The sequence below is a fragment of the Schistocerca serialis genome, chromosome 1, assembly GCF_023864345.2.
Source record: "Schistocerca serialis cubense isolate TAMUIC-IGC-003099 chromosome 1, iqSchSeri2.2, whole genome shotgun sequence".
NCBI lineage: Eukaryota > Metazoa > Arthropoda > Insecta > Orthoptera > Acrididae > Schistocerca > Schistocerca serialis.
In genome coordinates, this window is record NC_064638.1 from 740,607,536 (window position 1) to 740,634,295 (window position 26,760).

A 26,760-nucleotide genomic window follows, 5' to 3' on the forward strand; every position below is an offset into this window, starting at 1 on the left:
AGGAACTAAAACTATAAATAGGTTTCGAACTGTAACTCATTAAACTGATTAATATATTTAGTAAAAATTCACACACACAAACATATCATTATTCATGATGATGTCCCTATCGGAAACAGCACTATTAGCAGTTCAGAGATGACCTCTAGAGTAAGTTCCACGTAAAATTTTCTGTTACCCCGACTTCTCATCGTCAATGTCAATTGCTCGCCTTAAAGGCGAAAAATGATCTCACCACTTGCCATGTGGTTTTGTTAATATTGTGGGGCAGTACACTCAGTTACTTCCATGAAAACTGGGCAGTCCAGGATGGTGTACGGTCTTCATTAGTTGACTTCCTATGTTTACCGAAAATGCTTTTGGTAGCTATCTAGCTGTCATGTCATCAGAGACACAGCATATGCAGGCATTTGACTGATGCTGACAGGTTCATATTTTGGTGTGAAGTCTCTCTTCTTACTGCCTCTGGCTGTATTTATATATGGGCACAGTGCACCACCAAACGAAACATATGCTACCAACAGCTCTAGGTACATGTAGCAGCAAATAAATGTTCCCTTTTTTTATATACATTAATATCTCTGGCATTTAATAGTTCAGTTTTCTTAATTTTTATATGAATGGAGTTAAACTTGGTTTAGTAAATTTTAGCTCGGCTGCATTTAGAACGGAACCAACAGTGGAAAGTGATGTGAACTGCCTCTTTTAGATTGCTTGTAATGACTTGCACTAAAATCTTGAAACTTGGTACAGCTTTATTATTTCATCAGTTTAATCAAGTGCTGTAATTAGAACTTTCTATAACAAGTACAAATGATACATAATATTTTATGAATAAGGTAGTCTTTGTGACTCTTCAAGCTTTCCTGGTGGATGTGTTGCAAATAGTCTTCACAGGTTTGCCGCCGGATCACATTGTGCAAATTCTGCAATATTTCCTCGGAGCAACTGTCAGACATCTTCAGTTGGTTCAAATTTGCTGATGGTTAGGTACAACTGACGGTATCCGCATGTCGATGCCCTGTTTCTAGAATACACGCGCAAAGAATGCACAGGCACGGAAATTGCGTATGCGCAGTGATTTGCAGATAGATAGTGCCGAAAATCGCAGAGCAGCTCTCCTGCGCATGTGCTGTATGCTGCGTTTGCCAACAGTGCAGCTAGACGTTACTCATCAATGGCTGTACTAGACCAATGTTATGAAGGGTGTGTTATTGAAGAATCTGGATTTTCGCATTTAATAGCAGCCAGTGCAGGGTTCCAGGCTGTGCTCAGGTGGAATCCCACATCCTTGTTGATGAGATTATTGACTGTGCGAATATGTATTGCTTGCTTAATGACACAATCCCAGAAAGATGATGCTGGGGATAAAACTTCTGTCTTTTCATAAATCATCCAATGTCCTGTATTCAGACAGTGTTCCGCAATTGCAGACTTTTCCGGTTGACTAAGGTGTGTATGACGCTGATGTTCATCGCAGCGTTCTTGTACTGTGCGACATGTCTGGCCTATATACGCTGCCCCACATTGACAAGGAATCTTTTACACACCACCCTTCTTCAGGCCAAGTTCATTCTTAACCGAACCCAGCAGGTCTCTCTGTTTTGCAAATGGTTGAAAAAGACACTTAATTCCATATCTTCAGACGACTCTTCCTATTCTTGACGACATGGCACCAAAATACGGCAAAAAGGCTAAAGTGGTGGGTGTCTTTGTATCTTCATTCTGCTCCATAGATTGAACTTGCCTGGGCCTGAATGCATTACGTATCTGTCTTTCAGAATAACCGTTTTGTCAGAACACTGTTTTCAAATGTTTAGCTCACTCGACAGGCTTTAACGATCGGATAGCACATATGCTCTATGAACTAACATATGTAATGCAGTACCGCATTGTGTAGGGTGATGGCAGTTTGTGGCCTGTAGATATAGATCCGTATGCGTTGGCTTGCTGTAGATGCTGTTTCCCAAGGTGCCATCTGCTTTCCTTTGTACCAAAACATCAAGAAAAGGTAAAGTACCATCTTTTTCCGCTTCCATTTTGAAGTTTATATTTGGATGCAGTGAATTCAGGTGCTGAAGAAACGTAGGTAGTGTATAAAGCCCATGTGGCCACACCACAAATGTATCTTTGCGTCATTAAGGAAGCAATCCATATTCGTACAGCTGATAATCTCATCAACAAGGATGCGGGATTTCAGCTGAGGACAACTTGGAACCCTGCATTGGCTGCTATTAAATCACGATGCAAAAATCCAGATTCTGTGATAACAGGCCCCTCATAACATTGGTCTAGTATGGCCATTGGTGAGTAATGTCTAGCCGCACTGTTGGCAAATGCAGCATACAGTGCACGCACAGGAGAGCCGCTCTGCGATTTTTGGCAGAGGGAGTTTGAATACGGCACCATCTATCTGCAAATCATTGCGCATGAGCGATTTCCGCTCCTGCGCATTCTTCGTGCACGTGTTCTAGAAATGGGGTGTTGACATGCAGATACCGTCAGTCGTACCTAGCCACCAGCAAGGTTGAACCACCTGAAGATGTCGGACAGTTGCTCTGAGGAAATATTGTGGAATTTGCACAACGTGATGTGGCAGCAAACCTGTGAAGACTATTTATAAGGTACTCCATGTTTCAAATTTAGTTCTTAATAAATAACTTGAAAACTAATGAGGTAGCTGAGTGTCACATGTAAGGATTTTTGCTTGACTGGGGTTACATATGAATTTTCTTCTGAGTTAATATTCAAAGCCTTCAAATTTTCAAAAAAATGCCAGTTTTGCCCAAAACATTGCTTTAATCAAGTTGAGACTTACAACTTTTGATTACAATTTAGATTTGCACATTCTGAACAATTTTTATTTTTCTGGCTTCTTTATTTAGCACGACTTCTTTTTTCTTAAAATAATTCATTTACCAGAACGTACTCATCTGATCTTCTGAGATTTAACAGTTTTAACATTAATATACTGAAGCAAACACTGACAAAGTTTGGAAAAGTTACTTTAATTTTTAATTTCACTTTTAGATTATGGTGCAATACTTAGTATGCTATGCAGAGGCACTTTATGGTGATGTGGCACTAACAGTAGTGAACTGGTTTAAGTCCCAGCACACTCGCTCACCTCTGTACCTCGCACAGTGATACAGTGCTTGTTTCGCCACACTTTGTTCACCAATCTCTTCCAATTCAATAATGAATTAAACATAATGTTGGCCCATACCTTTTTGTATAAAATTATGAATTTACAGTCATCATGAAAATATAAAAAAAACTTTCTACCACCACTTCGCTTTCTCCAAAAACGGATATTGCCCAGTACTGGTTGCTGGTGTCCGTAATGGCCCTTTTTTATTAGAATTGAACATAATTATGTCTAATCTCTATCATTCCCTAGTTTGTTCTGACAATTACATTTGTACGATAGACAGTATGTACATTTACAGCAAAAAGTAATGAAACAAATAGCTTTTATCACTGCTTTCAAAATTAGAAATTTGTTTATCAAGCACTGAACCACTAGTCCTTAACAAAAACTGTCTGCTCAACACACAAGGCCATCTTGAAAATACGTTGCCTATAAAGCATGTAGCAGACAACAATAGAGATTGTTTGCACAGCATGTGATCTTACCTTTCTCACCAATATGAGCAACAGATGCTGCCATCTGTGGTATTTTGTGATAGGGCAAGCATCATAGAGTACCTTGATACAAACAATACATGTAAGACAAACATCAGAATAAATTTACAAAGCTGAGAAATGGCAGACATAGGTACTGTATTTTTCAATTCAATAAACTTACCAACAACCGTACACTTTAAGATATTTTATTTTGTTTTGAAGGCAACCAGTTTCAGCAGTTCATTTTGCCATCTTCAGGCCCCATATGCTTTTTTTCAAATCAACGAACTTATCATATAGTGCCATAAAACTGGATATCGTGAATTCCAACTTTAGTATGAATCAGCTGCACAACGATTGGAATTCAAGATATCCAGTTTTACGGCACTTTATGGTAAGTTTGTTGATTTGAATAAAAGGGTATGGGACCTGAAGATGGCAAAATAAATTGCCGAAACTGGTTGCTTTCAGAATAAAATAAAATATCTTATAAAGTGTACGGCTTTTGGTGAAGTTATTGAATTGAAAAGTACCACCAGCCAATGCCCTCTGGCCGTAATGGACCAACAGGGATTAGGTACCGTATTGTACGTTTTTTATTATATTCTGTGCAATGTAGGAAGTTAACTGTTTTTGTCCTGCTATTTTGTAATGGATGTTATTGACAGTTACACTGCGGCATTGATGACTCATTAGTTTATGGTTTGAAAACAGTGATCATAATAATCGTTACATCACGGTTGTCAGTATAGTATGGAGGTTTTTGCTAACCATTTTTTCTAATCCTGAATAAAAAGTTTTTCCTTATCTATCTTCGATGTGATGAAGGTTAGACTGAATTGTCACATGAATTGATATTTTTTCTTTCTATGGAAACTTTTCATTTACTTTCATGAAGCTTGTTCTGCAATGGTGTGGTAGTCATTAAAGGAGTTTCTTCTTCTTCTTCTTCTTCTTCTTCTTCTGATAACAACCAGACTGCTAGCTGAAAAGGAATGCAGTATTCCAGGAGTGGTGCTGTAAAATTCAAACATAAATTGTGAATCAGTAACCTACTAGTCATTGTACAGCTGCAGGGCAAGCCTTTGATGTGGTTGTAGCAAGTTGTTCTCTATTCAAAACGTGTCTTCTTAGGGTACTGACACTTTTTTTTTTTGCTATCATACCAATAAAATATCTTCTGTAATGGAGGATGACTGTCAAGTTTTGCAGTATTATACGGAGCTTTTTGTAACTTTCATCAAGATATTTTTTAAATATTTTTGTGGTCTCACTGAATGAAGTGCCTCTGTCCCTTCTTCACTTTAAAGATAAATAGTTGTCTTGTGCTAAGAATAGCACAGGAATTTCATTGTTTTCAATTAATTTTGTTTCTCTTTCACTTCCTCACATTGCAAAAAATCATTGTTGTACCATTTCAAAGACACCTTTCATAAAAAAGTGCAGCTCATCTACAAACATCGCAATATGACTGAGTCGTCGTGTTTCAACATCTATTGTCTTTAACAACATTACTTCAAAATTGTCAGTTTAGTCTTGTTACAATTGTGATTAAAACATTTTGCAAATGTTAGAAGTTATGTACTGTATAATGTTAGTTAGGAAGAGATGAGAAATATGAAATATTAGTTCATGAAAAATGAGATGTGTGAACCATGTCTACAAAATATGGACAACAAGACTCTTCCACCCCAAACAGAAAGTTTTAATCACAATACTAAGTTTGCTCGACTTTCATTTTCTTAAATGTGATCGATGTTTTTGGCCTTCTCAATTACACCTCTTGTCATATTGCTATTCCGTTGTTTACTAAGAGTGTGCTTTGCGTATAGAAATATGGTGCTTAATCTTTTATACTTGGTGAGAATATTCTGTATTCAGAATGTCTGGTTGTTAAGTTAATGCATGCTTATGTTGATATTCACAGTGTTTTTATATTACTGAAGATTAGAACTAATTACATCAACTTGTTTGCAGATCTCCATCTCCAGAACCCATTTACAGCAGTGATGGCAAGAGACTCAATACAAGGGAGTATAGGACGAGGAAAAAATTGGAAGAAGAAAGGCATCATCTCATACAAAAAATGCTGACACTCAATCCAGATTTCAAACCGCCTGCTGATTACAAGTATGTGTATTTCTCATAGTAGTTACTTATCTCTATAATTGAATGTTTGTGATTAACAATGAAAATTTATTTTTTGTAGACCACCAATTATCCGTGTAAGTGACAAAGTAATGATTCCTCAGGATGACCATCCTGACATCAATTTTGTGGGTTTATTAATTGGCCCACGAGGTAACACCCTAAAATGTAAGTTTGTTTCATTAGGTATATTATTCTCCATATATTGTAGCTTTTTGCAGCAAAATGATGGATTATATTTCTTATAGCCATGGAACGTGATACGGGGGCAAAAATAATTATTCGTGGCAAAGGTTCTGTAAAAGAGGGAAAAGTTGGCCGGAAGGATGGCCAACCTCTCCCGGGAGAAGATGAACCATTACATGCGTATGTCACAGCTAACAATCCAGAAGCTGTCAAAAAAGCAGTTGACAAGGTAATATCATTGTGGCTATTTTTACTTTTGAAGTAGGCAGGAAACATTGTGTAATAAAGATCTATAACTACAGAAAAGATAATTAGTTATAGTTCACTGTAGACTATGTCAAGGAATAAGAAATTGCCAGTATTGACATCTGTACATTGTTCTATTGTTTCTGTGTATTACCCATGTGAAAAAATTGGCACAGGTTTGGTTCTCATGTTTTTATCACCCTTATTACTGATGATGCTACTTGTAATCTAACTTGTGCTCTTGCTTGCAGATAAAAGAAATAATAAGACAGGGAGTAGAAGTTCCTGAAGGACAGAATGATTTAAGGAGAATGCAACTCCGTGAGCTAGCGTTACTGAATGGTACCCTGAGAGAGAATGAAGGGCCAAGGTGTACCAACTGTGGTGCTTCTGACCACAAATCATGGATGGTACGCACTTTGATTTGTAAATTCAGTTTCTGTGATCTCTGCTTGTGATGTAATTTCCCAAAATAACTGCTTTATTCTATACTGCACTTAAAACGCCACCACATCAGATGAAATAATGACACATGAAAATTAGTGGGACACTGATGCAGAAAAATTTCAAAAACTGGAAATGGGAGAACAATCACTGATAACACTGTTAGAGACACAGTGCCGAGTAATATTTGAATATTTTGCTTCTTGTCTCATTCCATAGTTTACAGTGGAGCATGTCTAGTTCTAAATAGTTGATGTTTAGCATGTATTTCTGTGCAATGCAAATTCATTGCTGCCAAACCTATTATGTAGCACTTGGTCATTTTGAACAATGGAAAGTCTAGGATGTAATAAAAATAACATCAAGAAAATAATAGATTGTAGTGTACTGCAGTGTGTGTGCGCGTGCGTGCGGGTGGGGGGGGGGGCCATGGTGCAGTTAGATAATGTTTTGAGGGGTGGGGAGTGAAAGGAGGGCAGAAGAGGAGATAAGTAGAGAAGGGCAAAAGAGTAGTAGCTGAATAGAAGGCTGTGTGGTGCTGGAGTGAGGGCAGGGAAGGGGATATGTACATCGTGTTGGTCAGCATATACAGCAACTGGGTGGGTCTGCTATCTCTCAGCCACAGTTTGCCAGTTTCCATTTGTGTGGACAGACAGCATGTTGGTGGTCATGCCCAAGTAGGAAGCAGCTCAGTGGTTGCAACTTACTTGGTAGATCACATGACTGCTTTCTCAGGTAGCCCTGTCTTTGATGGGATAAAAGATGCTTGTGACCAGGTTGGAATAGATAGTGTAAGAGGATGTATAGGACAGGTCTTGCATCTAGGTCTATTACAGTGATAAGAGCCATGTTGCAAGGAGTTTGGAGCAGGGATGGAGTACGGTTGGACAAGAATACTGTAAATTTTCAGCAGGCAGTAGAATGGCATTCTGGGACAGGTGGGAAAGATAGTGGGTAGAATATTCCTCACTGCAGGTCACGATAAGGAATTATTTGAAACCCAGACATTGAATGCAGTACATTTTCTCAAGCTCAGGGTGATACTGAGTCGTGGTGGGTATGTGGGAGATGGTTGGGGACTGGAGAGACATGCTGGAGAGATAACTGTTTCTAGACGGTGGCCGGAGACCGATCGTGTGTATGTGTGCACATGCATGCTCTTGGCCAAAAGCTTGGCTGTGTAGCAGTCTTTCCGTTTTGCCTGTCTGCGACTCAGTGTCTCTGCTTAGTGGTGAGGAGCAGTCTACCCTTTCCATAATATACTTGGTCGTTTTGTGTGTTTATTACTCTTTACAGCTATTTGTAGCTTTCATTTGAGACTTAAACTGTATAAGCAGTTTTTAATGATATTTCTAGCTTTATACACAAAGAATAGTAATTGGAAGCAATAATTTAAAAATAAGTTGTTACGCTGAAGATGTTCATCAAATAATTTCGTCCCAAATTTGATTTCTCTACTCATTAATTGGTGTTAAAAACAGTAGTGTGATGACTGGATTGTGTGGTTTGTGGTGTATTTAATTTTAACACTTGTTTCCTTTTTATTTGTTTGAATACGTGGGTAACTTCGAAATTTACTGGCTTGCTTTAAGTGTGTGACCCAATTACGACAAAATTTTTTGTAATGTTTCATATGTCCTTCCACCACTGACAAGCTTTTGCACGAATGAGAAATATTATCTAGTGCTATTTGTTCAGTTACAAAGTTAAAAACCAGAAAGTCATGTTAGATCAATTTGTCAGCTGCGTAAATAATAGAGTCTGTATAATTGCAGTATGACTGTATGATAGCTTTTTGAGTTTCCTTGCAGAGGACACAAATGTCTGGTTTGAAGAAAATTTGGTTTTGCAGAAATGTTCAGATGGTGGAAGGTGGAGAATGTTACAAAATACCAGTTTTAAAAGCAAAAAGCACAGTTCTTCTTCTTCTTCTTCTTCTTCTTCTTCTTCTTATTATTATTATTATTATTATTATTATTTGGTGTGATTCACTGGTCTAGTGCAAGTCTTTCAATTGGACACCACTTCCATGATTTGCATGTCCTTAACCTATCCCAGTTATCCAACCAGGGAAAGGGGACCATCAGCTTAGCATGGAGTCTGAACCACATGTCATTTCTGGCATCTCCATGCATCGTTGAAAGGTGAAGGCTAGGGTAAATTGCAGATTGAAAAATCCAGTGTCTGACTGGGATATGATCCTGTGCCATCTTGGTTTTCCATCAAGTGATTTACGTCTTGACTGCCAGGCCTGATCCTTGGACATAAAGATTGGATAAAGGGATCATAAGAAAACCTTCCTCTTATTAAATTCTACAGTAATATCAACGTGTAGTAACATAATATTGATTGATGTCTATAAATTTAGTTGAGGAACTTGTTTTCCAAGATGAGGAAATTGTCAAGCAGTTGTGACCATGCTGTTGAAATGATTATTACATCAGGAATTCATTGTAAGCTTGAGTGAAGTTGACTGGATTGTGGAGTAAAATATATTTCCCTTTTACAGTGCCCAGACAAACCCAATGTAACAAACAACATTGTGTGCACAAGCTGTGGCGGAGCAGGTCATATAGCAAGAGATTGCAGGCAGAAAAGACCTGGTGCAACTGGAGCCACCACTGGAGATAAAAATAAGATTGATGAAGAGGTAAAATTGTTTTTCATTATAAGCAGCAGTGATGATTTTTTAAAATTTATTTGAATGCACTGTGAAGTATGTGAGAAGTTTATAAAATACTATCCATCAGCTCTCGTATTAATCAACAATGTTCTGTAGTTAAAATGCTTTGTAAATTTTACATTTGATTACACCTACTATCATTACTTCTCCTCCCTCTCTCTTTTTGGCCCTTTCTTAATGGCATCTCCTTCTACTCAAAAGAAGAATTTTTGGATATAGTAAGTGGGTAGTTTCCCCAACACCCACCAAAAATAAAATAAAAATATTGTCATGTAATATTTTGTGTAATGTAATATCTTGTATAGACACCTTTTATTAACTTGACACGTTCCACATCATTACAAAGTGTGGTATTCATGATCTATGGAACAAGTACTAATCTAATCTCCCTCTCCCTCATTGGGGGTATTTATGGGCTTAAAAGAAACTAGGTAGGTTGGTTCTTTGATATTATTATTATTATTATTATTATTATTTAAAAAATGCATGATAGCCGTAAAACAAAGAGAAGACACATAGGTACTGGAGGAGGATTCTAGGTTATAAAAATTATATGGCAGAAAGAGTGAAGAACCTGGAGAAACACCTTCGGAATCCTTTTTACAGGTAACATGATGTAGGCAGCAGAAAAAGTAAAAGCAACACAAAGAAAATGGTGCTCCAGGGAGAAGATAGTAGGGAAAAATGGGTTTAAATTAAGCAAAAATAAGATACATTAACTATGTTGTCTTTCAGATTTGGGGTATCTAAAGTAAAAATTAATTACTCAGAGCTGGTTTTTGATGTTTTATAAGCACAAGTGTTCTTACTACAACAAACAACTGCTGCTGTGTGCATATACGTTGAAAGATTTTCATAATAGTAATATCACAAACATAAAAGGTGCGTAGTGGTCATCGTATGGAAGGCTGGTGAAACTTGGGATACCATAAAACAACTTTGAACACACAAAACAACTTTGAACAATGAAAAAGTTGAAACTTCGTGGCAAGTAAAACTGTATGTTGAAATGGTGCTTTTGCCTGGGAGAGTGGATATTGGAAGATGTATAGCTGTTAGGACACGTGTGTGAGTCATGTTTGAATAGCTGTGTCAGTAGAGCTCTTGCTTGTGAAAGGTAAAGTCCCCCGTTCAAGTCCCGGTTCAACAGATGAAAAAGAGAGGTCTGTGCACATAATAGTAATATCACAAACATAAAAGGTCCATTGTGGTTATTGACACATTTCTCATGCTCTTGGAGAGTTGCTTTCCATTAGAACATTCTAAATGGGGTACTAGCAGTAATGGTCAGCCCAGGTAGCTGACTAGTGGGATAAGCATATCATGTAGAACAAAGCGGGAGTTATATCGAAATGTTAGAAGTAGTCACAATCAAGCTACAGTAGCCCATTACATGCAGTACTGTAAGGTGCTTAAAAATATTATCAGGAAGGCAAAGAGTATGTGGTATGCAAATAGAATAGCTAATTCACAGGATAAAATTAAAACCATATGGTCAGTTGTGAAGGAAGTGTCTGGTCAGCAGCACAACGTTGATGATATAAAGTCAGTTCGCAGTAAAAGTATTTCTGTTACTGATAAATCAGGTACATGTACAGTATTTAACAATAATTTTCTGAGAATTGCTGGTGAATTAAATACAAATTTAGTTTTTACAGGAAATCGTATAACTTTCTTGGCAAATGCCTTTCAGAGATAGATGTCTGAAATACTTCTCTGTGATACAGACAAGAGGGAAATTGAGTCAATAATTAAATCACTGAACACCAAGGACACTCATGGTTATGATGGAGTGTGTAGAAGAATATTAAAGTATTGTGCTGCACATGTTAGCCCTGTATTTGGCCATATTTGTAATTTTTCCTTTAGACATGATCAGTTTCCTGAGTGATTAAAGCACTCAGTACTTAAGCCACTTTATAAAAAGGGAGAAAGGGTTATGCAGATTATTTTAGACCTATTTCTATGCCATCAGTGTTTGCAAAAGTTATTGAAAAGTCTATGTATGTAAGGATAATTGATCATATTATATTACATGAATTGCTATCAAATGTACAGTTAGGCTTTAGAAGTCGTTTAACAACTGAAAATGCTGTATTTTCTTTTCCCTCTGAGGTACTGGATGGGTTAAATAAAAGGTTTTGAACACTTGGCATATTTTTTGGTTTTACTAAGGCATTTGATTGTGTTGATCACAAAATACTGCTCCAAAAGTTGGACCATTGCGGAATACGGGGAGTAGCTCACAATTGGTTCACCTCTTACTTCAACAACAGGCAGCAAAAGGTCATTATTCACAATGTTGATAACAGTTGTGATGTGGGGTCTGAGTGGGGTACTGTCAAGGGGGGGGGGGGGCAGGGATCAGCATTGGGGCCACTCCTGTTCCTTATTTTATATAAATGATATGCCCTCTAGTATTACGGGTAACTAAAATATTTCTGTTTGCTGATGATGACACTAGCTTGGTAGTAAAGGATGTTGTGTGCAACATTGGCTCGGTTTCAAATAGTGCAGTATATGACCTCAGTTCATAGTTTGTAGAAAATAAAATGATGCTAAATCACAGTAAGACTCAGTTTTTACAGTTCCTAACACACAATTCAACAAAACCTGACATTTTAATTTCACAGAACTGGCATATGATTAGTGAAACTGAACAGTTGAAATAGATAGTAAGCTGTTGTGGAAAGCCCACATTCAGGATCTTGTTCAGACTTAATACTGCCATTTTTACTATTCGAACAGTATCAGAAGTGAGTGATTGTTTGACATGAAAATTAGTCTACTTTGCTTATTTTCATTCGCTATTGTTGTATGGTATTATATTTTAGGTTAACTCATCTCATTCTAAAAGGATATTTTTGGCTCAGAAATGGGCGGTTCGGTCAATAAGTGGTGGTAGTTGTTCACGAACCTCTTGCCGACCTCTGTTCACGAGTCTGGGTATTTTGACATTGGCCTCTCAATATGTATATTCCTTATTGTTGTTCCTTGTTACCAGTATTAGTTTATTCCCAAGAATAAGCAGCTTTCACTCGGTTAATACTCGGCAGAAATCAAACCTGCATTTGAATCAGACTTTCTTAACTCTTGTGCAAAAAGATGTGCAGTATACTGCTGCATCCATTTTCAATAAGCTCCCACTCAAATTCAAAAATCTTAGCAGTAATCAACGTGATTTCAAATAGAAACTGAGGAGTCTCCTCATGGGTCGCTCCTATTCTGTTGAGGAGTTCCTTGAAAAATTTAGCTGATTTTTATTGTATTGCTGATAGCATTTACTTAAACTTATGGACTGACTTTTTTAAGATTGATGAACATTTATTCTTGTCTGTTATTATGTTTATGTTGTAATTTCATGTACTGACATATTCCATGACCTTGGAGATTTCCTCCTCAATTTGGTCCTACACAACTTGATGAGCTAAATAAAAAATAAAATAAAGTAACAGAAATGCTATATGCACCATGTACTTTAGTTCCTTATCTGCATCCACATCTGCAAGTGTTTTATCCACATATGCAGGTATTAAAATTTTGTAAACCACTTAAAGATCTGTTTGATATGCTGGAGCCCTGATCTCTGTTTTGTACTTAGCCTGAATTTTCATCTGGTGAAGTTGGATCTGGTAGTTTACATGTCATTGACTAAGAACATAGTTATATTTTGATACAACATAGTCTTTCATAATCATTATACATAAGTCACAAGTTACAATTTTCTTTGTAATTATTGAAATAAATTTTGCTGATTTTTCTGCATAACATCCATGACATTGAGAAGATGAATGAAGTCATTAAAAGTTGTCCCATATTGCAAACTGTCAAATCTTTGTAACTTGTTTGTTTACCAATTATGCATTAATTCTCTTAACATTGAATTGTGTGAACCTGCTGCCCTTCTCAGTTTAGTAAGTGTTGCTTATATATTGTAAATATATTTAAGAGAAATGCTGAACGATTCACAGGTGGTTATCGAATGTGCAACATGACAGGAATGTTCCAGCCAGTGGAAAGTCCTAAAATAGTCCACACTCCACTTGATGACAGCTTTCAGTAATTACATAAGTGAAGAGCATTAAAACAAACAGGGAATAACTCGAGCATAAGGTAGCTGTTGGAAGGACAGAAATAGGATGATGTACACTTAATTGCATGAACACAGGAAGAAGGGATGTCGCGGTCTTTGGCCTTTACATAGATCAGTACATTACCCTCCTCAGGACGCAGTGCGTTCGAGCAACATCGTTCTGAATGTGTGATAATATTTACTTAAATCATCAGTAATGGTTACAGTTGATTGTATGTGGTCCCAATTTACAAAGATCTTGATTTAGATTCTAGCCTTTAACTTTCAACCAACACCCGTGTAGTAGGATCTCATAAGCACATTGTACAGCCCCACCAAAAAAAGTTTTTGTTGATGCCCATCGTGAGTTATCCACTTTCCCTGTATGTTTTGTTGAGATGATCTGACAAGGGAACTGTAATGTGCTGAAACCACATTGACTGATGTTCAGTGGTACATCTTCCAAGAATTCCCTGCTTTTTTAGGTAAATTAGCTTCCCTTGATAGATTTGGAATGTGGATTAGTTGAATAAACGGCTCTATCGAACCACCATAAATAACACCTAACCATACATAAATGCCAAAAATGCGTTGAAATACAAAGGAGCGTATAGCATGAGGATTTATTTCATTTTAAATTTTGGACTAGACTTCCTCCAACCGGGAATAACACAGTTACTTCTTCATGTGCGAATCTGAATTTACTGTATCTGTGGCTTAATGATACATTGCTATGTATGGGCAGTGCTCAGTAATGCATGTTGAAATATAAGATGAAATTAGGTCTAAGCTTAAATTGTTTGGAAAAAAGTCTGGAATTCAAAAGAAAAGAATAGTGAATCAAGTTTCTTGAGGATTGTGTATAAGTGTCAAAGATTTGGGGGGGGGGGGGGGGGAGAGAAGAATGACAGGTATAAGTGTGATCACCCATTGTGTTCGCTGGATTTAACACTTACGATTTCTGTGTTCCCACATCCAAACAAATGTGTGATAAAACTTGATTCCAACAAAACTGTTGTGGTAGACATTGATGGTTCTTTCACAAAGTTTTTATCATGATACTTTTTGAATGGAATTTTATGCTTGGGCAGTCATTAGACTAAATGTGCTGCTTTAAAAAGAGATTGTAAAAAATTAATGGCACATTTTGCCTAAAATATTCACTGCATTTCAGAGCTTTTCACCCTGTTTTCATAATGAAAAGTGTAGAGATATATGCAAATTAACTTAAGCAATTCGCAGTAGGATACAACATGATCTGCTTAGGGAGGGCTTGGGAAGCCCATTTAAGTTTGGTCATGAGGCTACCAGTGTTGGTAGCCATTATATATGAAACGAGACCAAATTGAAGCTTTTTGCAGATGGTAAAATCATTGGTATTAAACCAAGCAAAGATGACACAAGAGATATTTTCCATGTTGGTTTTGTAGATATCAGAGTTTTTTACTTTAAACATCAGAAACGAATTGCAAAAATACATCTACAGCTATAGATGCAGTGCATTTCTGGAAATAAATTGTATTTTACACTGGACAGCTTTAAAGGTAGTAGCAGAGTGTCACAGCTAGAATTAAACTGCAACATTCCATGAAATAATACACAAGAATGGTCCTGTGAATATTTTAACCTCATTACAGGGTAACTTGAGCTTTGAGAGAGAGAGAGAGAGAGAGAGAGAGAGTGTGTGTGTGTGTGTGTGTGTGTGTGTGTGTGTGTGTGTGTGTAACACACTAGATGGAATACCTCCCTTTTGCACAGCTAATTTTCCGCAGTAGATGTGACAATTTTTAGGTTTTAAGCCATAAAAGATCACTTGTGGTGATAAGTATTATCAAACTAATCACTGTCTAGCAGAAAGGCAAAAATGACCAAAAACTATTTACTCAATCTACACAATAGTAGCAGCATGAACTTGTCCTGAATTTTGTCTCAACAAAATATTGGGTGGTAAATGTCATAAAAGCATAGTACTGTGCATATTGAATGATATACTTTGGCACATGGGCATTTATTTTGCCTAATTATCACCAGAGACTTACTTATTTCCTGTTGGATCATAGGGCAGCAGTAAAGACCTTCCATCTGGTTCTGTTAGCAGCCAAAAATTTCACGTCACTCCATGTTTTACCAGCTTTCAGAGCTGCTGCTTCCACCGTTCTGTTCCACGTCTTTTTCAGCTGGCCACGTCTGTGTTCCTTGTGGGTTCCAATCGAGTGCTGCCTTTTCAGCAGCTCCTTGTTTGTGTATTGTGTGACCAACCCACCTCTATTTTCTTTCCTTTATTTGTTCACGGATTGGTTGCTGGTTGGTCATCTCCCACAATTTGTCATTTGATATAACATCTGGCCACCTCACATTTATAATTTGCCGAAGACACCGGTTTATGAAGACTTGCAGCTGGTTTGCAATAATGTTTGTTACCTTCCATGTTTTGCAACTATACAGGACTGACTGACTTTATGTTGCTATTGAACAAGTGCAGCTTGGTTCGCCTCAAGATGTTCTTATTATGCCAGAAAGGTTCAGTTGTACATAGGCTCCATTTGCCTTCCGTATCAGACTCTTTACATCCTCCTTGGCCCCTCCATCTTTACAGACGGTACTTCCTAGATATACAAAGGAGTCTACTTGTTCCAATTCCTTTCCATACACTGTTAGCTTCACTTGTTTTTCAAATCACATTCTCATTTCCTTAGTTTTCTGAACATTTAAGTCCTGGAATTTCTGTTTCCTCTCTGTCTTTCAAACTTTTCGTCCATGTCACCCAGTCTTTGTGAGAGCAGACAGATATCGTCAGCAAAGTCAAGGTTTTCAAGCCTGCCTTGAATTCCCCAATGAATACCTCTTCTCCTACCATCAACTACTCTTTTCATTAATCTGTCCAGTACCAACAAGAACAAGGTAGGTGACAGAATACATCCCTGCCCCACCCCAGCATTTGTTTGCATACATTCAGTAAATTTCCCCATTGTGTAGCACCCTACATTCATATCCATCATACATGACTTTAATAATATATATTATCTTTGACATTATTTGATATTCTTCCAAGGTGTGCCACATGACTCTCCTATTAAGAGTCAAATGCCTTTTCAAAATCAATAAATGTAAGGTAGTGGGTTTCTGCCATTCTGCACTCTGCTCTAGTATTATACGCAGTGTGTCGATGAGATTGACACAACTTTTGTGCTCTTTAAACCCAGCTTGCTCTTTTCTGTCGTGCCTCAACTGAGTCCTTTATACGATTTAGCATCTATCTACAGAGTACTTTACTTGGTACAGATAGAAGAGTGATGCCTCGCTAGTTATTACAGTTGGTAGTATCCCCTTTCTTTGGCAACTTAATAATCGGCCCTTCTTTCCAATCCTTTGGTATTTTCTCTACTGATCATATCTTCTCAAACAATGTATGCAGTAGATTTACAGTGGTGTCAGTGTCTGCTTTTAGCACTTCAAGTGCAGTATTATCCATTCCTGAAGCCTTCCTGTTCTTTATATGTTTAAGAGCTATTTTAATTTCAGTCTTAGTTGGTGTGTTTACTTTGATTCTGTCACTGGCATCTGGAAAATTCCATTTCCACTCCCTCTCTTCAGGTTTCTCTCTGTTTGGACTTCAGAAAAATGTTCTCTCCATCTTCTAAGTTGGTCTTCTGTCGTCAACAGTCGACCCTCCTTGCTTTTCATAGGTCTCTTCTTGTTGAAACCTTTTTTGGACTACATTCTAGTGATGCGGTACAGTTCTTTTGCATCACCCCTTGTTGCAGCTGTCTCTGTTCTCAGAGCTTGCTCATCCATCCACTTTCTCTCATCATTCCTCACACTCCTCTTTGAGTCAGTAGCTGCATACTCAGCTTGCATTAGTTTTCTGCTGTCTTGTTTTACTCATATTTAATTTTGCCTTAATCTCCTTCCTACAGCTGATCAAATTCCATGTACGCTCAGACATCCAATCTTTCTTCAAAATGTTTTTAAAGCCAAGGACCTGTTTGCTCACATTGCTATAGACATCCTTATCCTGAGTCCATGTATCAACAACACTATTTTCATCATTTTCTTGTGCTTCTTGGAGTGCCTCGTAGTTGTTCCTTAGCTAAATACAGAAAGCTTCTTGTTTTGCTGTTATTCTAAGTTTTCGCACATAATATTTTTTGTTCCATTGTTCAAACATTCTGTTTGTAGCCATGATTTTTAATCTAAAATTGGCAGCAATAAGGTGGTGATCACTGCAAACGTCAGCCCCACATTTGTTTCTCACTTTCACCAGCGACCTTCTATACGATCAGTTTGGTTTTCCGTTCTGTGATCAGGGGATACCCATGTAATGTCATGATAATTCTTGTGTGGGAATAATGTACCTCCAATCACCAAATCGTGACTGGCGTAGAAAGTTGAAAACATATGCCCATTTTCATTCGTTTCTCCGATACCATGGACTCCCCTTACGTGCTTTAGGCCTTCATTCTTCTTTCCAACTTTGGCATTTAGGTCTCCCATAATAATCAAGGTGTCTCTCTTACTGGTACTTTTAATGGTGTCACTTAAGGAGAGGTAAAACACATTTTTTCTGTTCACTATTGTGAGGTTTCTGTAGGAGCATAGCATTGGGCGACTGTGACATTTCGAATGTTTGTCTTAAAATGTGCTGTCAATAGTCTTTCTGAAACCGGTTTCCATTCCATAAGGCTCTTTTTCGCTCCTTTGGTTAACAAAAGTCCAACTCCATTTCTGTGCTCTGCATCCTCTCCAGTGGGTCCAGAGTATAAGAAAGTGTATTCATTCTTATGTTTGGATTTCTCCAAAATCTAGCCATCTCACCTCACTAAGTCTGAGAATGTCCAACCTGTAACTCGTCATCTCCTTCGTAACCTGTTTCAATCTGCTGGCTTCTCTGTGTTCTAATATTCTAGAAACCTATTTTCGTTGTCCTTTTCATGCCAAAGGTTGTCATATTTGAGTCTGTCTGGCTGTTCTTTTCTGCTGTTTCTTTAATCATTTGTTTTTGGGAGTGCCAGTGATTGGCCCACAGCTCCCTAGTCTGGTGGTGGGGCTGCCCCCTAAGAGCCTCCAGACTTGCCCGATTTTCTTTTAAGGGTTTACTCCCCTAGGGCAGCTGGCTTCCCCTCGCTAAGAGTCTCCCCTACCCTTTATTACGATTTGAGATGGCAGGAAAAGGACAGGCTTGGGGTAGGTGAAAAGGACCAGTGGGCCGTTGTTTGACACACTTCATCCTTCCCTGGGCCAATCCGGCATGGGTGACCCTGCTGGTATCAGGCATAGCCCTCAGGATCTATAGCTTGGAAACCACCTCACCCGTACAGGCAATGCTACTGTAAGGCGGTGTCCCCTGAGGAGGAATTATCACCATAGGGGAAACCTTAATTATGTTCATTAAAATGTGTCTATGCATAAATAGTGAATGCTAAGAGGCAGCCTGAATGCAGATTGTATTTCTCTTCTATGTGTTGTTATATTTTCTTGTTTTTATTGCACAGAGTAAAGTTAAACATAAATTTTATTAAATGCTTTTAATTATACATGTGAAAAATAAGATTTAAATGTGGGGAAAACAACATAAGATCAAATCAAACAGGTTGCATAGTAGATATTTGGGGAGCGTGCTGACTGATAATTTGACAAGGAAAAAAAAGATAAATTGCTCAAGAAAATCAATTGGTGTTGGAATAAAGAAAATCCTTCATGTGGACTTTCTCTTTATGGCTGTGAAAACTGGACATTGAAGGAGTCACAGACAGAATTGAAGCATTCTGACGTGTGTCTTCGAAGGCATGCCTTGTATGTTTACCTCTCTGAGGGGAACGTTATTGTGGAGTAATTAATCACATTAGATGTTACCCCCACATGTGATGGCAGCAATCTGCTGCATTGATTATTTTATGTGGAAACAGTTCGTTCACTGACAGTACACGATTAAAGCTCCATCATCTTGCTTAGAGTCCAGTCACTTTATATATGAACCACGCCTCATTGTCAACAGGTTATTCATTACCACATCACTGGTCTTGTGAAGGAAGGGAATTTGTGGCATCAGAGGCAGGGGCACAGTGTGGTGTTCCTGAGTGCACTGTACAGTGATGTATAGATAAGGTGTGAGAACTAGACATTGGTGTGTAACACCACTAGTCCCGGATAATGAACTTGTAAACACACAATGACAAAATCCTTTTTTGAGCATGGTGCAATTGTAACCTACTACTGCATATTTGCACATTTCAAAACTGATATGCTAGAATAAAATATTCTACTAACTTTATAAGAAAGGTAATAATAACCTTGGCTATTATATGTTAATCAGTGTTAGCCATAGTTGACTCAGCAGAACCAATACCTTAACACCCTCCTTTAAATTGGACAATACTTTAGAATATCGTTTCATCAATTAATCCTTTGACAGTGATAAAGTAACACTTAGCTGAATAAAGACAACCCACAGTACAACTGGCAAGATCCCACATAGTACTAAACCACCATAAATATTTCTCAGTTGAGCCATGATTCAGTAGAGCTTGTCAGCTTAGTGAATCAACACTTAAGAAATCTTCCATACTTGCTCTGGTCTTGGTCTTGCTGATGTAGTCTATTGAAGTATTTCTTGTAGCACATTGGATTTGTTCAGAGATGGAAACAAGCTGTCTATGTAACTATAAATGGAAGTGCGAGTAGCTAATCTAATTTAAATAAATGTTCGGATGCTGTTATGGTTAAGTAATTGACAAATACAGCAAAACCATTAACAATGTCACAGACACAAATAACAACAACATTGCAGAAAACTGAGAACGTGGTTTGCACAGATTGTGTATGTGAATTGCACCCTGATGCTGGCTGAAGAGTGTGACAGAAATCTTTAGCACACATCATATAACTACTGAACTATTTATATGTCATTGTCAGAATAATAATTGTACTTTGTTCCCTCATATAATTATAGTAAAAAAACCCGTTTATGCTCTTGAATGCACTGACCTAAAGAAGTGGAAAATGCAGGAAAGTGTAAAATACAGGCAAGCATAGGAAACACAAAAAATTAAAATGAATGAATTACTGACCATTCTCTTTATATTGTTCAAAATATAAAACAAATTTAAATTTTGCCTGTTTAAAAAATGTGAAATAATTGTTTTTCTTTCTGACAGCAATTAGTGGTACTTCTCTCTTTATAGTATACAAAGCATGAATCACAAAGGCAGTGGCTGAGTGCTGACACACAAGGTTGTTAATGTGGGTTTCGCTCTTTGTTCCATTCATGTTCAGTGGAAGCAAAAGTCTTTCATGAAACTATATTAAAAAATATGTGTGTTCTAAGTGAGACGTTTTAATGATAATCATTATAAAATTACGATAAATCAAACTTATATTACAATATTGGTTAAAACACTAAAGTTGGCAGCCTTTGTAAAAAGACAACAATGGGCACGAAATCTACTGTTTGTTGACAACAAGGTCAGCACTTGGTTCAGGAATGTCATGGGTGAGAAAGAGGGTGGAAATTGTTGTTACTGTATGTTATGGAGCATCTTGAGGAGGAATATTTACGTCTGACATCAGGTTGTCTACTGAGATTGCACACCTACTATGAATTAGTATGTTTTATGCAGAAGTAATTGAAAGCCCATTATAGAAATGGCTGTCTTCAAAAGCAGTGTTTATTTCTATAAATGACTGAGAAATTAAATTAGTGTTGGAATAAGACACAGTGAGCAAAGAAAGGTGGCTACAAGTCACTATTGTGAGTGTGACTATCATTAAGGCAGTGAATCAGCATACTTTCCCATTCTTCCAGACACTGCAAACCTGTAATAGAGGCAGCTGTGACCCAACAAGCCAACAATGAAAATCTTGCTTACCATACTAATACTACATTAAATGATCAATAACTTTGCGTATAGTCTGTTTTTTCTGCTTTGTTCTAAGACTGACTTTGAACTGGAATGGAATGTACTTTTTGCATAAATCATTAGGAAAATCAGTGTTTAAGCTCATGATAACATCAAAGAAAACTTAAATTGCAGGAGATGTTGTAAAATGGCATTGTTAATGATGGGAGGCATTATATTGAGAGGATAGGACTTCTGTTGGGACCGATAAAAATGAACAGTAAATGCGGGAATGTAAAAATAGGGTTTTACTGCGTAGTTCACTGCATACCATTACTATAGTAGCAAAGTGTTACTGATACTTAGTCTCCCCCTGACGATTAATATGCCAAAACTGGACTCGTAAAATTAATATTTGATAAAGAAAAATCTTACTTTCTTGCCTAAACGTTGGTGTGTCTGTTGTTCAGAATTTCCGTGTAGGATTCATTCTGATGACTTACTCATAGTTCCTCACACCACTGACGTTCTTAAGTACCTTATGGTGTGGTCATTCTCACTACACATCTTTATAACATTCTACATTTGTGCTCAAGAAAGCAAGTTATTACCATTAACTGGAGCATCCCAGAACAGTGTTAAAATCAGCAAATAAAATGATCTTCCAAATAAGATAATTATCACAAACTGTTATTTCAGACTGAGCAATTCATTGACACACTTTAGAACAGTTATTAAACAACCTAGGCACTTTAATTGCTTACTACCATTTCTCTTTTGTTGCCAAGTCTAATAGCCAGGCACCTGTCTCACAACTGCTGCTTATATCTCAATTCGGCAGTTCGCCTTTCTTGTTCTTGCATTCAAACAGGGTACAGGACCGTTCCAACGATTCTTGAGAAGCTACCATGATATTTACTGCTTTGGGTTCCACACAGAGCAAAGGTGAGCATTCGTCTTGTGTTTCCTGGCCATGCTATAGCTACAGTATCCAGTCTCTGCCCATGCTGCCAATAGGGAAAGACCTTCACCAACTTTGTAGTGCCAAACTCTGAAAATAGTGTCACAGTCAGAATAAGATTAAAGAAATTGACACACTAAAACAAAACAATAGTTTCCAAAATTGGGGATCCGAATTCTGCTGCCTTGCAGTTGCGTATCAGAATGTCAGCTCTACCATCAAGCTAAGAAGTCCCTATTCTGTGTTGCAATAATTATCTACACTGTTTTTTCTGCCCTTGATCACCACCTCACAACTCAGTGTTTTTTTTTTTTCCCCACCTCATAAGCTGTAGGAATAGCATGGAGCGCCGGCCGAAGTGGCCGTGCGGTTAAAGGCGCTGCAGCCTGGAACCGCAAGACCGCTACGGTCGCAGGTTCGAATCCTGCCTCGGGCATGGATGTTTGTGATGTCCTTAGGTTAGTTAGGTTTAACTAGTTCTAAGTTCTAGGGGACTAATGACCTCAGCAGTTGAGTCCCATAGTGCTCAGAGCCAATAGCATGGAGCAAATTTCCATGTGTTTTTAGATGATATGTGCTTTGTGCTGAATGCTAACAAGGAATAAATTCTATTACGCTCACTGTGGCGGTACACCACGTAACGTGAAAAAATAATATTGAAGAACTTCGCAAATATATTCAAAACTGACGTCGCAACCAAATGAATATTATTGCAGAAAAATCAAAAAGACTATGTGATCAACTAATATGGTCTGTGGTTGTTATTGGAATCCCTGTTCCCTTTGATAAAGGATCACACACACACACACAAACAAACACAAACACTCACTCACTCTTCCCTTTCGTTTCTTCGTAGTGTAAGAAGCCATTTTGTGATGAGGCATGAAAACATGTAAGTTTCATGTAATATTTAAACTGAATATAATCAAATATTACTTAAGTGTCGCTAATGTTTTACTGTAACACATCCTATATTCATGAAGTGAATGATGTAAAAATTTTATGCAAATTTTATTGGGGAACATTGGAGCAGAGGTGAACGCCATTGTTGGTTTTTGTTTGTTATGTAAAGTTGGAGTTAGTATTATTCTGCCTGCTTCACAACTGGAAAATTATTTATGCCATGGACTAAGTTACAGTACTTCTCGCAGTTTGTTTGCCCAACAAGCTGTTTTTATATCAAAAGTCACCACCAACACAATATTCCAGATATATGGCTGCAGTTTACTTTTGTTAGTTGTTGTTTTTACTTTTGTGAGGAGATTCTCGCAATATCCGTTAAGTGGGTATCAAAAAGCTAACTGAAATCACGCTACATCAATATTGTTCAATATTAGAAAAAACTAGTATTACTGTTTCAAAAGAAGAACTGCCAATCAAGAGAAATTTCCTACATTTACATTTATTTTTAATTTTTTGCCAAAATTAGCAAATATTAAAATATTTATTACGACTCTGGCCGTTATCATTCAGAACAATGGCGTTCATCTCTGCACCAATGTTCCTCTCTAAAATTTACCTAAATTATTTACGCCATTCACTTTGTGAATATAGGATGTGTTACAGTAAAACATTAGTGACACTTTTAAGTAATGTTTGATTATAATTAGTCTAAATGTCACATGAAAGTTACACGTTTTCATGCCTTGTCACAAAATGGCTTCTTGCACTACGAAGAAACAAAAGGGAAGTGTGTGTGATCCTTTATCAAAGGGAGAAGAGATTACAATAACAATCACAGATCGTATTAGATGATCACATAACCTTTTCGATTTTTCTGCGATAATATTCATTCGGTTACGACGTCAGTTTTGTTATGTTTGTGAAGTTCAGTATTATTTTTACAAGTTACGTGGCATACCACCACATCACTATTACAAGCCTACAATGCATGAAAAGATAGATTGCTACTTACTGTAAAGAAGACACATTAAGTTGCAAACAGGCGCAATTAAGACACAGGGTTTCTGGTCACAGCCTTAATCAGCAAAAGAGTAACAGAAACAGAGAAATACACACCATTCCCACACACAAGCAAGCACATCTCACACACATGACAGGCAGCTCAGGCCAGAATGCTAATTATAGTTCTACCATTTATGAGCAGTATTTTACACACTGTAATGTAACTGTTCCTGTGTAACATGACAGTAAATTCAAATTTAACCCAATGCCAGCTTTTGTACTGTTTATTATTTGTGCATAAATATATAGTGACAAAATTTGTAGGATTTGTGTGTGTGAAAACTTACTATTATTGTAAACATTTCCTTACTTTCAGTATATGTCGCTGATGGCTGAATTGGGAGAAGGTCCACCTCCCAATCGAGATGGAGACAACAATGCCAACAATCGTTTCAATAACAATCGCCGTGCCACAAACAATTTATTTGAGCGTCAGATGGCGCCACGGGCAATAATGGCACCACCACCACGAGCAGAGCAACCAGCAATGCCTACACCACCTCAATTGATTCCTAACACATTACCGCCGCCACCCTGGACACCAGGCATACCTCCAGCAACGAAACCAGAAGCAATGCCTCCTATGACACACATTCCTCCACCAGTCTCCACAGCAGTTCCCATTCCACCACCATGGCAAGCTGCTGCAGTACCGCCACCCAATATGCTTCAGGTACCTCCACCTCCACCACCAGCTGTCCAGCCTCCTCCTGTCACTTCTGCTATTGCCACTTTAGCTCCATGGACACAACCACCACCACCAGGAGCTCAGCCTCCGCCAGCAAATGTTCCACCTCCTGGTCTACCACCTTGGCAGCAACCACCACCACCTGTTGCTGCTGTGCCACCAGGGCCAGTACCACCTCCTGCACGTGCACCTCCACCTCCCCCACCTGCTGTTTTCCCCTGGCATCAGGGTTATATTGGTGTTCCTCCGCCACAACCTCAGCCCGTCCAACCACCTCCACCACCACAGCAGCAGCCACAGCCACAACCTCAAGCACAACCTCAGCCACAGCCACCACCGCAGCAGCAGCAACCGCAGCAACAGCAGCAGCAACAAGGCAGTGTCGATATCAATACAATTGCAGGGCTTCCCAATTTATTGGCAGCTCCTCCTCCACCACCTCCAAGTTAACATATTGATTTATTTATATGAAATGTCATACAATGAAGTCCACTGAGAAATTCTGATTTCGAAGAATTTGATTCATTATTTTCTTTGCAGTTTTCTGCTCTGGGGACAAGAATCTTGTTAGGAAGATGATATTGCTTTACACTTTGTGCTGTCTGTATTGCTGGGTGCTAGCTAATCATTTCAGCAATGTAGAGAGAATATTTCGGACAGCAGCCTTCCTTAAAATAATTTCCACTTACGTGTCTTGTAGTGACAATTGTCACTTTCTTGTACTTTGTGTATAGAGTAAACAAAATGTCATGGTCTTCGATTAGATATATCACTATTGTATCACAGGTTCGTGTATGTTCACACAGTTTACATAACTCTTTCTGTCTTTTCTGTAACTCGTATGATCTCTGTAGTGTAGTACATTTAGTGCAGTATGTTGGAGTCATGTGAAAAGCATGTAGAGGCAAAATGCTTCAGTGGACTGGCCAAAATTGCCATTCAGCACTAGATTTTGTAGATGGTTATTTAGGATGGCTACATGGGGTGCTAGAATCCCCATCCTGTGGAATAGTTTGCTTGAATCACCATTTTTTATCTTAATGATTATATAGAAACAAATGGGAACTTTTAATGAACCATGTAATTGGTATGACCATTAAAATACCAAACAGCACCTCACCTGCCATTAAGTTAATTTTTGCATTGAATATTTTTATTGTGAACTATGATACTTCAATAAGAATAGCCCACTGGTTTAGTGGAAAATCATGCTGCCTTGTAAATGTTTATATAATAGCATTCATAATGTTTTAGAGTGACATAATTCTAAATCATTTGGATAGTAAGTCTTAATATTTCACCTAACATTGAGGTGGTGTATATTCTTTATTACAAGTGATGTACAAAGAATGTGTATTTACTGTGGCCTGTATTATTTTTTGTTTTGTTTTTGGAAACTATTGGTTTAAATAGCCAATAAACTGTAAAAATCTATTCTGTATTATTGTTGTAGTGGGTCATTTAACTTTATATTGCACTTTTTATGTTGTGGATTATTTAGCTTTCTGTAAGTTTACGCTTAACTGCAAACACCATAATTGTCTTTGAAGGAGTTTCTTACTAATGACACTATGCACAGTGAGGCAATTGCTTAGTGATAATCTAAATGTGTGATGTTGTTCTAACAATAGAATGCTACTCACCATAAAGATGACATGTTGAGTTGTAGACAGGCACAACAAAAACACTGTTACAATTTAGCTTTCGCCCAAAGACCCCTTTTTTTTCCGGAAAATAAAATATGAATACATTCACACAAGCAAGCACATATCACACACAGGACCACCATTTCAAGCAGCTGGGACTGGACCTTTTGAAGAAGGCTTTGTCTGAAAGCTAAATGTCTAACAGTCGTTTTGTTATGCCTGTTTGCAAGTCAGTGTGCCATCTTTACAGTTAATGGCA

General features: G+C 37.8%; 1 protein-coding gene across 1 annotated transcript in view; it reads left to right on the forward strand.

Annotated features, from left to right (window-relative positions):
• The window catches only part of LOC126481855 (splicing factor 1-like), a 43,060-nt gene extending 16,771 nt beyond the window's left edge, over positions 1–26,289 (forward strand). The window contains exons 4-9 of the mRNA XM_050105817.1: positions 5,605–5,757; positions 5,837–5,943; positions 6,024–6,190; positions 6,459–6,617; positions 9,161–9,301; positions 24,484–26,289. Coding sequence (XP_049961774.1) covers positions 5,605–5,757; positions 5,837–5,943; positions 6,024–6,190; positions 6,459–6,617; positions 9,161–9,301; positions 24,484–25,305 — 1,549 coding nt within the window. The 3' untranslated portion in view covers positions 25,306–26,289. The remainder of the gene's footprint in view (positions 1–5,604; positions 5,758–5,836; positions 5,944–6,023; positions 6,191–6,458; positions 6,618–9,160; positions 9,302–24,483) is intronic.
• Positions 26,290–26,760: the final 471 nt, after the last annotated feature.